Source organism: Haplochromis burtoni, unplaced genomic scaffold (genome assembly GCF_018398535.1).
Source record: "Haplochromis burtoni strain Fernald_Lab_line unplaced genomic scaffold, NCSU_Asbu1 Contig_396, whole genome shotgun sequence".
NCBI classification, from domain to species: Eukaryota; Metazoa; Chordata; class Actinopteri; order Cichliformes; family Cichlidae; genus Haplochromis; species Haplochromis burtoni.
Window position 1 is genome coordinate 260,930 of NW_024582757.1, and position 14,269 is coordinate 275,198.

Consider the following 14,269-nt stretch of genomic DNA (forward strand, 5'->3'; position numbering starts at 1 on the left):
TCATGTAAGCACATGAAATTTTGCACGAGACAAGCAAATGCAGTCCAGTACAGCAGCTCAAGATGCTAATTGTAATACAAACAGACTAATGATTACAAGGTGTGTAAAACTAAATGTAGCAGAGCTGTTCTATTGGACTGCTTTAAATCACACAGTGATCTACTGAGTGTTTGTGTGAATATATTGGCATATACCAGTGTGCAGATAGGGTGTGAGTATGTGTAGCCTAGATTTGGACAGTTTTAATTATTAAGTCATGTCAGTAGTAAGATGCACAGACTTCTCTCGATTAAAGCACAGTAGCAGAAAATGTGTTTGAAGCAGTAATGAGAGTGTACGCTGGTTTGATGCTAATCTACATTCTGTGTCTGCACTCTTCTAAATATGGTGGATAGCGGTGTGTATGAGTGACTCTGTGACGTGTCCCACCAGGATGGCTCCGGCTCTCTGAAGAGGAGCGGATCCTTCAGTAAACTACGAGCGTCAATCCGCCGCAGCAGCGAGAAACTCGTTCGCAAGCTGAAAGGCGGCGGCTCGTCCCGAGACAGCGAGCCCAAAAACCCCGGGTAACTATCAACTCCACCCAGACACCTGCCCCACCCCGCTACAGGTTGACTCACCCTTTGCACTGGAGGCCTGGAGGATCAAGCCGGCCCTCCATCATGCAGCACGGCAGTTGGTGTACTAACCAAAAACAAAGAAGGGATTCACTGTACTTTGCTGGTGGTGAAGTGGTGGAAAGCTGTGTTTGCACATGGAGCGATGGAGGAGCTTTTTCTGGCACATACGCATCAGCTTTTTTTCCCATTGCATTTGTTTGCACTGCGATGCATTCAACCTTTTCTTTACAGTTCATGGTTTGGTCATTGGCAACAGTAGGCGCTTTGTTTCCTTTATGTAAAGAAATATTACATAAAAAAGAGACAGTATTTTAAGAAAATGCAGAATTATAGTAAGTGTATGATTTATATTTTTAAAATTTTAAAACACAAGTGTTATTTCATGGGGAGAAATCCAAATTACGGAAAAGGTATGTATTTAAAAAAAAAATTAAAATTTTAAGAGGAAAAAATATATCTTGTGAAAAATGTTGTATTTTTATAAAAAAAAGTTTTAATGTTCTGCGTTAAGAGATAAAGGAAAAGTATTAATATGTTAAGAAAAAAATTTATGTCATAAAATGGTCTAATATTTACAACAAGTAGTTATAACATACATGTTTTTATACTCGCCACATGTCCAAAAACAATCCAGCCAAACATTTACATTGGTGATTTGTGCCCGACATCTCACGCAGGCTTCATGACAACTGAATATTTGCGTACTTGCACAGGTGTAAACAAGGGCTTCCATTTTTGGCGGAAGGAGTTGGAATACACACACCTGACTGTTGTCTGGCACAGTGGAGTCTAAAGTCTGGCTGTGGACCACAGTTATTCACATGTGTACTTGCTGCTGGGGTTAAAATGTATTCTGTTAAACCTTCACATAAACAGTTCTTCATCTGAACGACTTCCACTGTCAGGAAAAACCACCACCGCTTATTTACTCCCCCACTGAAAAGTGTCGTTTACGCTCTGTTTGCTTCACGTGACAGGAAAGTTCAAAATTATGTGGAATTTAAAAGCGACTGGAGGTGAAGGTCAGAATGGGTTTACGTATATTTTATTACTGCATTCAGAACAAACAAGGTGATGACATGAATAACTTCAGACATTTAAATGTCGAATGTATAACAGAGTATAAAAGTTGCACTTTTTCTTTCTGAATTTGAATCTCTGAATGATGCTTTTAGAACACCTCTGTTGTCCTGACCAAACCTGAACTTTGTTAAACGAGAGAACCAAAGGGAACTAACTGATGAAATGGGAAAATAATACTCGCATTCACATGCTATGACAGGACATGTGAAAGAGCATTTGCAATGAAACTACTAATGTCTGCTTTTGAACTGCCTTTATGCTTGTTATGCTGGCGGGATTTGTTTGTTTGTTTGTTTGTTTGTTTATTTTAACCACTAATAGTTACACCTATTTATTGCATTTTGTGGCTCTGGATTGTTTTCTTTTTTTCTCAACTGAAATACATTTGAGTTTGTAGCGTTGGAATTTTATTTTCTTCACTTTCATTGAATTTTATTTTGAAAAGCAACCTGTCTGCATGGCTCTTCCTGTGTAGAGTACCATGTTGATTTTATTTTATTTATGAATAAATGTTTTTTCCTTCCATTCGAATGCCTACTTGCATGCTTCATCTGTGTGCTCTCTTTTTTCCTTTTTTTTCTTTTGGTGCTGCTCTTCTCTGTGGCTCATGAGGATGATGGACATGACAACCGTCATGTCCATCATCACTATGACTGATAGGTTCTCAGTAAATCACTGCAGAAATGTCCATGCTAACTGCTGTACAGTGTTTAACTAAATTCTTTAAAAACGATTGCAAGTTTTTAGTTTGTACAAAAAAATGGAGCAAAAGACAAAACTGAGGATGTTGCAATTTCATGATATTCATCGAGAGAGTATCTGAAGGTTCACAGTGGGGTATTTTCTGTTGTGCTATGACTTGCTACCTTGCATAGGGAAACCTTGAGAAACAGTATAATGTGTTATGCCTGCAGCTGGTCATATCTTTATGAAGGTCAGCTGCTCCTTGGGCTCTGTCCATACTAGTGCAGGAAAGCTAGACTAGACTAGATGTATAGCTATCTGTTGAAACATATACAATGACTGCTGACTTGAGATGACACATGTTACACTGCAGCAGTAGTTATGGCTGTGCTTTGGTTCTCACAATTCCAGCTGTTACACATCTGTCATAGAAGTGTTGCAAATTCAGACAGACTTGCAGCCGAGCGTTTCTGCAGCACCGTCACCCTGCAACACAGCGAGCTCCAGTCAGTCAGGCAAAGCAGGTACAGCTGTGCTCACAACCAGCACTAGCATACAGTCAGAAAACAGATGTATTAGCATTAAATGCACATCATCAGTGTATTCAGACAAAATGAAGGTTATCAGAACTCAAGTGCTCCATAGATGCTTTGACCAGTATTCTGTTCATTCCCAGTATATTTCTCATAAAAGTGAAGTTTCCTCTCTGCCAGTCCTACTGTAGAGGTGTAGAAGATCTTGAGAGTAACACATTTTGTGTATTTTGACCTAAACAAAGTTTTGACAATGGCAGCTTAAATAAAGACAGGAAACAAGGGGTGGGAGAAATTGGTATGACTGGCAACAAAGTGAAGGAGCTCATACTGGCGAGTTAAGGATATTGCATAGAAATAATAGGCAAAATACATTCAGCACCCACTGGCACACGTACACACACACACAACAACCCACACTTTACACACACTTTGTCTGAGCTTGTTTTAGTGTTCTGGCAATTTTACTTATTTAAAAGCTTCTGCGCTGACTACATTTTTTATTTCCCGCCTTCCAGTTCCCATAAATTCCCATTAACTAGTTTATGGATCTAGTATCTCACTGTTTTATGATCAACCATGTGCTGATCTTATTACATTTCTCATCAGGATGGATTCTTTTCTGCAGTGTCACTGTACTGAAACCAGGTTCTGTGTGTGTGTGTGTGTGTGTGTGTGTGTGTGCACGGACTTTATTGAGTGTAAATTTCAGTCTACACCACTCATCAATTAAAAGACTGTTAGACTATATCCTTAAAATATGTTACCACTTTCTTATAGGGGAAGGCTGTCTAAAGAATTTGTACGGTGTAGATCACATATAAAGAAATATTGAATTTAAGTTTCAGTTGCCAGATTTAAAGACTTCTCTGACAGCAGAGTTTATCCAGCCATCAAACTTCATAATGTATTTTTAAGTTGAGGTTGAAGCATAAATTAAAGTTAATAAATAAGTTATATTTCGATAAAGCATGAAAACATGCAATAACATTTAAGAATGTTACTAATTACTATTACTGTAACAAATTAACAGCAAATTAGCTGTAACATTACTCAGGTGAACTTTGGAGAAAGTGGTAACAGATTTTACACTCAGCCTTCTAACATTCATGAACGGGAAGAGAAAACACGATACATGTGACATGAACGTTTCTGTGAAACTAATCAGAGTGTGAAAATACTACAAATGTCATTAACCAACACATACACTGAGCTCAAATCCTCACACCTGAATCTCCACCCCCTCCCCCTCACTTCTGACCCTTAACCCCACCTCCCTGCATGTGGTGCAGCATGAAGCGAGCCAGCTCTATGGGGATACTTAACGTGGCGGACAAGGCTGCGAATGACCACTACCAAGTAAGCAACAAGACACGAGTGCAAAAGTATCTGCAGAGGGTTTTTAGTCCTGCTGCAGGCCAGGGGCAAAACCGCAATCAAAGGACTGCAGCTGGATCCCTAAACAAATTCTTAGAAATGATAAGAAATATCTCAAGGAGGCTTTTTCTTTAGAAAACAGTTAATCTGGGTTCGGTCTTCCAGGGAGTAATTTTAATACATATTTGACTTTTTTAAAATTTCATCAATCTTCCCTTATTTGGAAATTGTGCATTACTATTTCAAGACAAAATAAGCCCACTGATGACAGTAAATTAACAAATATCCAAAGATGTGACCACAGATTTATGTTATTATGTTGTAGGAAAAAACAGTCTCTTAAATGATCAGAACCACTGGCAGATACTTTTTGACTCAAGTCTTTTATTTCATATTCTGATTTGTCATGTCTTTATAAACTGTTATTATCAAACCCTCCCCAAGGCTCTTATCATTCACTGTAAATAGTGATAAATCTGACATGGCTAACATCATTGTCTGTTTCACTAACAGTGTTTGATGTTCAATTAAATTTTTAGTAAGTTTGTTATTTTTTTACACATTGTTTTTACAACTTCAATTCTTTATTTTAGCAGTGAAAAAGTGGTACATTGTATCCATAATTTCCTTTAGACTGCAATTGTAAGAAGGAATGTGTTTTTAATTACTTAGTATCATAAGAAAGTACAGCCTTGCCCTATTATAATTTCAGAGAATAACTCTTGTTGTTTTATGATCTGTTGAAAGCTTTATGTATTTCTGAAAGTTTTTGATTATATCAAAAAAAACAAAAATGTACGGAACCCAATTTTTTGCTCTAACTATAATGGAAAACATTCACTTTCCTGTGTTCTCCATCTGATTTCTGCTTGTTTAATTTCCTCTAGGAACGAAATAATTGTCTGAGAAAAAGCCGTGACCTGAGTGCCAGCCACACTAACCTGGCGCGTTGAAGGTTTTTCACTCTGAGGAGGTGAAAGGTCACAGAGAACTGAACTGAACTTCTGACCATCCTCGATGTAAATAGCTGTTTGTGAAAGCTTGACATCTCTCGTATTCTACTTCAGCATCATCCCATCATGTGCTAACTATACAGATTTTAGTCTTTCATTGCACTCTTGAAGGTTTATGATCTCAGATGGTAATTTGTGGTATGTAATTATATCAGTACATATCAGGAGGGGGTGGGCTGCTGTATGTTTCCTTGTTCCAGTCTAATTCTATGTGCATGTACTGTATGTAAGTGTGTGCTGTTGTGAGTGGCTGCCCTCTCAGATTACAGTTTAATTTTTTTTGTTTTTTCCTATACTAGTGGTGGTAAAAGCAGGCGCAGAGTGGAGTTTTAATTTTAAAATCACTTCTAATGTGAGGCTAAAAACTGCAGTGGATGAAGCCAGTAGGCAGTCTTAAATGACAGAGAGGAGCTCAGTCATTGTTTAGCCATACCCTAACAATAACTATAACAGTGATTTAAATATCACTACTGCTAAATTTGCTGCTATGGTAGGAGTAAACGGCAACCTCTGGACCTGGAAAGGGTCAGTGAGGGACCAAAACCCACAATTCATCATCCAAATCAAGTAAATCTCCATAACTGCCCATTTTATGAAAAGCCCAGCTTCACAGCAGAGACAAGCGTGTTTTGGTCTTTATAGATCATCTCTATCTGCATGCAGCTTCAAAGAGTGCATGTTTTCTATATATATAAAAGTTACCTGTTCACTCTTTCTAAGGTTTAAACCTATGCATAGCAAAAAAAAAAAACCCAAAAAGATTTAAAAGTGGATACAATTGAATCTTATTTAAAGTTGTTTTGTTTGAGCCTGTTTTTGCTAGCATCTCTTTTGAAGTGACCACTAGCCAGCTCTCTAGCTTTATCTGATCATTTTCCAGGTGTGCCGTTTTTCATCCAAGTATGTTTTGAAAAAGGAAAATAGAAGATTGTGAAGGACAGAATGCTGAACCCGAAGCTTCACAGCCATAATTGGCAAACCAGTCGTTTAAATCACTATCGCTATGTTCATCTTTTAGATAAAGCTGCACTGAATTTCACTTTAATTTGCTAAAAGCTTTCAGATGCTTCATTAATTTGCTGCTCTGCTGAAACATGACTAAAGAAACCATGTTTGTCTTCACTGGTACCGATCATTAAAACAACAAAGACCTACGATTTAGCTCATGAATCACAGTTTTTGGCCAGTGTTGATGATTTGACACCATTTTCTTTATATTTGGTTGTGTGCTGAATTCTAACTCTGCCAATAAGAACAGTTCTACTTCCTAAGACTCTTCACTCTTTGTTCTGCAGATTTCCAAATGAAGTTGTGCACAGGGTGTAGATTAGTTGAGAAAATCTCCTGATGTGTATGAATCTCAGCAGCTGTAGTTCACAAAAACATGGAAACCAGTCCAGGGATCTTTCAGCTGCCTCTTCCTAAAAATGATCCGTCCTGTGTTGACTGATTGAATATTTAGCTTTTGATGTGTGAAGTTCCATGTTTACATGATTTGGGGTTTGTAAATTATGTTTTTATTTGTTTCTGTCTTTGCGCTATTTCTTTTTATATCGTTCTGTAATAAGCCTTGAGAGCAGGATCCGTGAATTGACTAGCACACGAAGGCTGGCCCGCACACTCTCAGGACTGAGGCTGTACTTCCACACTGACTACAAACTTAATGTCACTCCAGACTTTTTAAGTAATGACGAGAAATGTTTGCAGGACTTTCAATGACGAGACAAAACTTTGCCATGTGAGTGAAGTTGAACCAAAAAGTGGAAAAGTTTTTAACGATTTTTAATGTACATTTTTTGAAGTGATTTAAATTTCCAGTTAAATATAGAGACATCCAACATAATCCTGGTATGAATACTAAAGGACTTATCATTAAAAAACATTTAAACAATTTCTGTTTATAAATGTACGAGTTGACTTGTGATTGTTCTAAGAGTTCATCTCGAGATTAAACTTTTCCTTTTACTGCCCTTTTGATAACTTTATGTTAAATGAAGGTAACTATGCGTACATGCTCACTTCTTTAAAAGGAAGCTACATAATATTTAGCATATTTAATGTCCTTTACTGGTGGTAAGCTTGAACTGAAAGAACATACAACAGGTTAAATGATGATGAGGTGCCTTGTTTAAGAGATCCCAGAGATGGGATATTTCGTGTGGAGAGTTTCTTCTGTTTGAGCTGGGCTGTGTATTTACATTTCTTTTCATTTCAGACACACATGAATGCACATGATGTCCATTTATGGAGAAGTATGCTGCTACAAAATATATTTTCTATATAGATTGAAGTTATAGAAATAATGAAAATCAAAAATTATTAGAGTGAATGCACATGCAATGGTAGTCTGCAGCTGAGTCCATTTGTTTAAACTGCCTCAGGCATATAGATACATTATAGATGTATATTTTCACAGGAACACAGAAGCCTGTTCTGAAATGTTAGAATTTTGTCTAAACGCACCTAAACAGCCTTACCAACTGCACGACCTTTGTGTGCATGTCTTTGAATTTAAAGTCTTTAAATTAGATTCGAGCAAAGATTATACAGACTAGATTAGAAGATTAGAAATTTGGTGAGAGATCCTGAGCCAGCTTTTAACATTAACATTTAAGATTAAATTAAATGCAATGAACTTCACATTGGACAAATTCAGTACAATGTGATCTAGACGAAGGCGTTACAGTAACATATATACAAAGATGCGCACACAAAGGATTGATGAGAAAAGCTCAAACAGATGAAACAGCACAAAAAAAATAGAATAAAGCCTCCATATCAGCCTAGGAATGACCACAGTGGTCTGTTTAATAAATGCACTAATGATAGAGAAGTCTCCACAGATCAACCATAATCAGGTTTAACCGTCCATCTCCAAACAACCCTAGCACATTTGTAAATCTTTGGCATGAACATCTAGTTGAGAAGGATTTGCACTGGAAGCATCAGACTGACGTAAAGTAATAATGATGATCTCCCACCTTAAGCTGCATTGATTATTGTACTGATGTGTGACTCATGCATTTGCTGCATTGTACATTGTCTCTGTTGTGTTTCCTGAATCTTACTTTTTTTTTTTTTTTTGGCAGGGTTGTGCAATATGGTTCTGTTTTCATTTCTCTAATTTGTTGGGGGGAAGCCCTCTTTACATCTCACAGATCAGACCTTTAACTTCAATAAAAATCGACACCTGACGAATTAATTCACATGAAGGTGTCTCAAACTATTATACTGTATTTGCCTTTTTTTTTTAAATTATTTGTTCCAATTTCCCAAATGAATCTTCAGTTGTTTTGATGAAATATACAACACAGATACAGATACAAATTGAATGGCGTGTACACAGATACAATGCAAAGATGTTGAATACAAAGGTTCAAGAATAACTTGAACTAAATACAATAATTGTGAAAATCTCAGAATGTGGAGTTATTGAAATTATTTGACTTATTTTAATATTTTAACATTTTAAATTCAGCAATTTAAAAATAAATGCGACCTGATTTTTTATTATACTTTACTGTTTTAATTGAGCATAGCCAAAGATCAACCCACTGGAATTTGTTGTGCAATCAAGTCACTTTCGTTAAAAGTCGGGCATTAAGCTTTGTGCAAGATGTGGTTTTATTTTCAAAATTACTTTAAATTCAAGCAACTTAAAATTTTATATCATCATTTGATCATTTCTTTGAGTTCATATTAAAATGTCAGTATAGGAAACTGAAACCTTATTTGGTAACATACTGTTATAATAGTGGATGCTAATATTAAACATCAAGCAAAAGGTTCATATAATGAGCACCCCCCTCTTCGCTTGGTGTAGGGGAGACCGGGGATAGTTGTAACGTGGGTCAGTTGTAACACTTCCAATTTCTCCAATCAGGGCTAAGTTTCAAATGATGTGACTCATCCTGTGCATGCCCAATCAGTTCTGCTATCACATGTGAAAAATCAGCACATTTTGTCAAACACAGACAATTTAACATGAAAAAAAGTAATTTGTATGCCAAAAAGTAAGTTTTTCTACTTTATTTCAATTTCTAATAGCATTATCTGCTTTGCAGTTAAACTCATCAAACTTAAATTATGTTATTTGTATGTCTATGGGGATATATTCTGTGTAGGTCTTTAGTGCTAATGTTTTAGCCGTTGGCTGTAATGTTAGCTAGTTCATGGCTATAGGAGTCTGGGTCAGTTGTAACAGCAACAGTCTGGGTTAGTTGTAACAATAATGCAGATGTTACAACTTACCACACTATTACTTTAACTTATATTAAACAAGTTGGGGCAACGACATCAGCAGAGAGAGGTTCACTGGTCGCTTTTGTATATGCGGTTAATGCCATTGGCAACACAATTCCTCCACTGTTTGTGTTCCCACACATACATTATGCAGACCACTGTGTCAGAGATGGACCAGTAGGAAGTACTGGTAGTGGAAATAAATCAGGATGGGTGCAAGAAACAGATTTCCTCATCTTTCTGAAGCACTTTGCAAACCACACCAAGGTAAGCCATGATAAAAAGTAATGGAATTGCGATGCTGGTGAACAACTACATTTTTTCAGCTTCATTGTTATGTTCAAAATTGGTGCAAGAGTTGTAGGTTATAATGCCCACTGAGCCAATGAGGCCAAACTCAAGGAAGACCAACCAAAATTAATGAAATATTCAGTTGCAGAAAATTCCATAATTTGTCTTTTTTGGGGGGTTGGAATATGTTCAAAAGTAGATTTCTGCATTCTGTACACACACACACAGCTACATAAATGGCTCTAAGTGCATTCATGTGTTGAATAAACAAAGATTACATGTTAATATTTTGTTAGTACCCTTATTTCATTGTGTTACATTTCACCCCAGGATATGTTACAACTAACCCAGACTATGGGGTTAATTGTAACATTTCACTCTTTGTGTTTGAGACCATACCATGCAATGGGTAATTGTGCTGCAGAGAAAATAGCTGCACTATTTAATAGCAGAGACATGTAAATACTTTGCATTACATTTTGAATCCACTACCTTAAAAGAGCTCCAATTTACAGACAGAAATGTCAAAAATGTTACAACTATCCCCGGTCTCCCCTAGTATAAGAGCGATATCTCGCTGTGAGCACAGGAGCCCCACCCACCTGCTGTTCAAACCTTCTATTTGCAAGGGGCAGCCAATCAGTAGAAGAGTCATGGCGGCTTGTTTTAGGTAGATGACTTTGCCCAGAGTGAAGTAACTGAAAACTGTGATCAAGAACAGGGAGTTTGGGGAGAAAACGGACAACAGCTAGAGAAAGGACTGCTGTGAAAACACGTGTAAGGAATAATATATTTTAAGACTACTTAAACATAAACTGAGGGAGGAAAGTGTGCACATCGCTTGTACATTGACACAGCGTGAGCTAAATAATGTCGGTGATATAATGGATGTAGCCCCATCTTCCTGCACCAGTCCACAACAAAGTGCATCCAAAGTGTAGTCCCTTTTCTAAATCACAAGACTTAAAAACACATGCTTTTAAATGGAGCATGAAATTATTTTAAGCACACATAATAGCTCTGTAAACTCTGCCCAGGTCGTTGTTTAATTTGAAAAACTACTGTGCTCTGTGTCTTCTGTATAAAGTAAGTAAATGATCCTGTAACCAAAGCTTACCTGTAGTCTTCTGCTAAGCTGGTAATCATCTTAATTACAGTATCGTTAGAGAGTAATAATGTGTAACAGAACAGAAACTGATGAGGGAACGGGTACTGTTGTTCAGCACAGCTCACCAAGTTATGCAGAAACCTGTTGGTGTTTTTTACTTTTTAGATCTGCCAGATCGTCTTTTATGTCCGCTCAAATTATGGTTGTCCAAAGTAAACTATATATATCTATAATTGTTTTCACAAATCATTATCTACCTTTCATGTACTAAATTTAGTGCTAGTTTTAACAACCCCGCATGTTTACTTCTTCTTCCATGACCAGCTAATGTGTTTACTTTATTTTTAATGGGAGGGGCTGCAGAAACCAAAACACTCAACTTTGCCGAGAAACACGTGATCTCAAATCTGTGCTCTGATTCGCTAAACAGCCTGTCAATCATCCTGAAGGGTGTGCCCAGATGAGAGTTTTGTGGTCGAAGGAGACTCCGCTGAACACAGAGGAGAAACACACGCTGAAGGAAAATGTCTTCAGTTCCTGACGGGAAGAAACTCATCCGTAGTCCCAGCGGCCTTCGCATGGTTCCGGAAAACGGCGCCTTTAGCAGTCCTTTCTCGCTGGACGAGCCGCAGTGGGTCCCGGACAAAGAGGTGAGACAAGCGTCGGATTTGGTTTGACAGCGACAAGCGATCACAGCCGTGCAAACACGAGAAGCTTAACTAAGGCTTTCCGGTTGTAGTTTCCAAAATAAAATCACCTCTCTGTTAAACTAGTGGGAATAAAACTGTAAAGTAAGAGTCTAGTGGTAGCTTTGGCTGTAGTTTTGATGATGTTGTATTTTATTCATTGTAGTACAACTTGAGAAAAAAAATTTTGTGCGCTGTTTTTTGTTTTTATAATCCTGACAGCAAAAGTCACTGGACTATTTTCAAAAGGAAAATACAAGGAAACATTCAAAATTAACAAATATTTACATTTTACATTATAATACAGATTGTTTGGGCCTTTAAAATGTAAGACCCTGTTTCAACTTATCAGTGATAATCACATGGTGTTTAAATAGCTGCTTTTATTTGAACAATAGTTCAAGGACCAGATATATTTATCAAAGCGTGTGGGCGTAGTAAATATTTCTTTTTAATTTGTTTTTTTATTGTTATTTCATACAGTGCTTTTCAGATTAATTTGCGTATTTATTCTGATCCAGTATAGATGGTCACTATATGATGAACCTATCCATCTTGAAAAATACAGTAACAGTATAATGCCAGATTTAAAATAGAAATATTTAAAAATAATAAATGCACAGTTGATAATAATAATCTAAAATGCATCTATCCGATCCTTTAATGTTGTTAACTTTAATAAGTCAGTTTTTAGAACAGTAGGTAATAATTTAATAGACATAATTTAATATGTCTATTAAATTATTAAAAACAACACATCTTCTTATCTGTTGCTGTAATATTTCTAAATGTTTCTTTGCTCAGCCATTGGTTAATTGTTTGGTTTAAAAGTCGTGACTGGGTGGGTTGTACTATCACACCTAAAAACTACAGCTCGACTCTAAATTCAAACTCTTTCGGTGTCCCTGTCGTGCGCTGTGATAGGCTTTTATTTTTTGTAGTGAAACGGCTCTACATCCGGCTTACATCCTGCTGACTGCGGCGAGCTTGACGGCGCTCCGCACATCGCAGTTGGCCGCTGGACTGGGCGTTGCAGGCTGTCACGGCCAGCCTGGCAGCAAACGGAGCTTGTTAGCTAGTTAACAGCTACAACTAGCGGCAAACTTAATTGTAGCGTTTGTCCGCGTCACAGTGACGAGACCCCTCTGGTTTTGTGCGTGTTTGACTACCAGCATGTAGGTTAGCTAACCAGCAGTAGGAGCTAGCCCTTCGTGCCTCGAAGGCTGTAGTTTTACTGCACTGCCAGTGCAGTAAAACTACAGCAGGACACACAAAGACTGTCTGTGTGAAAATGTAAACTCTGGCTGCACACAGGGACACTTTGACCAGACTGGCAAAGTTAATCATTTACTATTTGCTGACCTCAGCCTTCAGTTCTTTAATAAGAGGAGCAGGAATTGAAAAAACAAGCCTGGCACTAATTACAAACCCATATCTTCTGATCTGCCAGTGATAAATCATAAGTTTGATGGTTTAATGAACAGTTACCACTTGTCAGTAATGACCATAAGACACAAGAGCCATTAACACATACTATTTTTATACCATTATTATTTACACATACAGCTGCAGATCTATTGTGGCTTGACTAGCTGCTGATACTTGTGCAAAACTTTAAAGCAGTACTTTAACCGAAAGCTGTCCAGCTCAGCATGTTGTGTAACGTCCTGTTTTTTCCACTCTTCCCGTCTTTCAGTGCCCCAGATGTATGCAGTGCGACACCAAGTTCGACTTCATCAAAAGAAAGGTCTGTTTTGTTTCTGACAATGCGAACGCTGCAGAAAATCTCGACTTCCTGTCAGACTGGACAAACATATGGTGGACAAACCAGCGTTTAGTATAAATGTTTTGTTAAAAAATGTGAGGCTTTCGTTTGTGTTGCGAATGCTTAGATGAGTTACTCCTTCTTGGATCATTTAGTCAGAGCCGTGTGTTGATATTTCCTGCCAGTGTCCACCGACATAACGCTGTAAGCCTCCTGCCACCATTTCATTTTACATCTGTCGAGTTAAAATAATCACCCTTACAAGTGTCTTCAATATTTGCCTCTTTTGCCAGCTCTAGACTTCTGACTGAAGTCAGTTTCTAGGTGTTGAATTACACACGTCCTGTACTCAGGATCCCTCACGCCTTGGTTATCTTGAGGTTTTAGCACAGTTTTGATATTTTTAAGCTTCCCGATTCTTTAAAAGTGCAGTGAAGCAGATGTGGTTTTGCTTTGCCTCAGTCTCTTGTACTCTTTTCGAGAAGTGTTTCTTCATCAGCTCAAAGTCTCTGATTAAAAAGCACATTCTGTCCAAAACTGACACACTTACTCAATCAGAGTGCAACAGAAACCCACCAGCACAGAGGTGGATCCCCCAGGAAATCAAGGGCTTCTATTTATTTGTTATCCAGGCCTCAGAGGTCTCAACATTCGATGTAGGCAAGCCAAAAAATTTGGGAACTAATGTAACACATGACTCACCAAAATCAGTGATGTGGAAATTTACTGGAAATTGCTCTGATAATAGAAAAAAATAGACGTAACAACTTTGTACCTTCAAAGTCTGCACAATATCCATTATACATGTTATAATAAACTTTATTAATTAGTAGTGGGATCTGTTACCGTACAAATTAATACAGGAGC

General features: G+C 37.6%; 2 protein-coding genes across 6 annotated transcripts in view; both read left to right on the top strand.

The window, feature by feature from the left end:
* Nucleotides 1-8,537, top strand: part of klc1a (kinesin light chain 1a) — a 42,830-nt gene extending 34,293 nt beyond the window's left edge. For 2 of the 3 annotated variants that reach the window (XM_005944193.3, XM_042212857.1), the window contains exons 14-16: nt 433-566; nt 4,213-4,279; nt 5,185-8,537. In XM_005944193.3, coding sequence (XP_005944255.1) covers nt 433-566; nt 4,213-4,279; nt 5,185-5,250 — 267 coding nt within the window. In that variant the 3' untranslated portion in view covers nt 5,251-8,537. The remainder of the gene's footprint in view (nt 1-432; nt 567-4,212; nt 4,280-5,184) is intronic. The other variant, XM_042212858.1, reaches the window with a different exon arrangement.
* Nucleotides 8,538-11,177: 2,640 nt separating this feature from the next.
* The window catches only part of zfyve21 (zinc finger, FYVE domain containing 21), a 17,179-nt gene continuing 14,087 nt past the window's right edge, over nt 11,178-14,269 (top strand). Inside the window, exons 1-2 of one of the 3 annotated variants that reach the window (XM_042212854.1) lie at nt 11,178-11,601; nt 13,334-13,384. In XM_042212854.1, the coding sequence (XP_042068788.1) occupies nt 11,476-11,601; nt 13,334-13,384 (177 nt within the window). In that variant the 5' untranslated portion in view covers nt 11,178-11,475. The remainder of the gene's footprint in view (nt 11,602-13,333; nt 13,385-14,269) is intronic. The other 2 variants (XM_042212855.1, XM_042212856.1) reach the window with 2 other exon arrangements.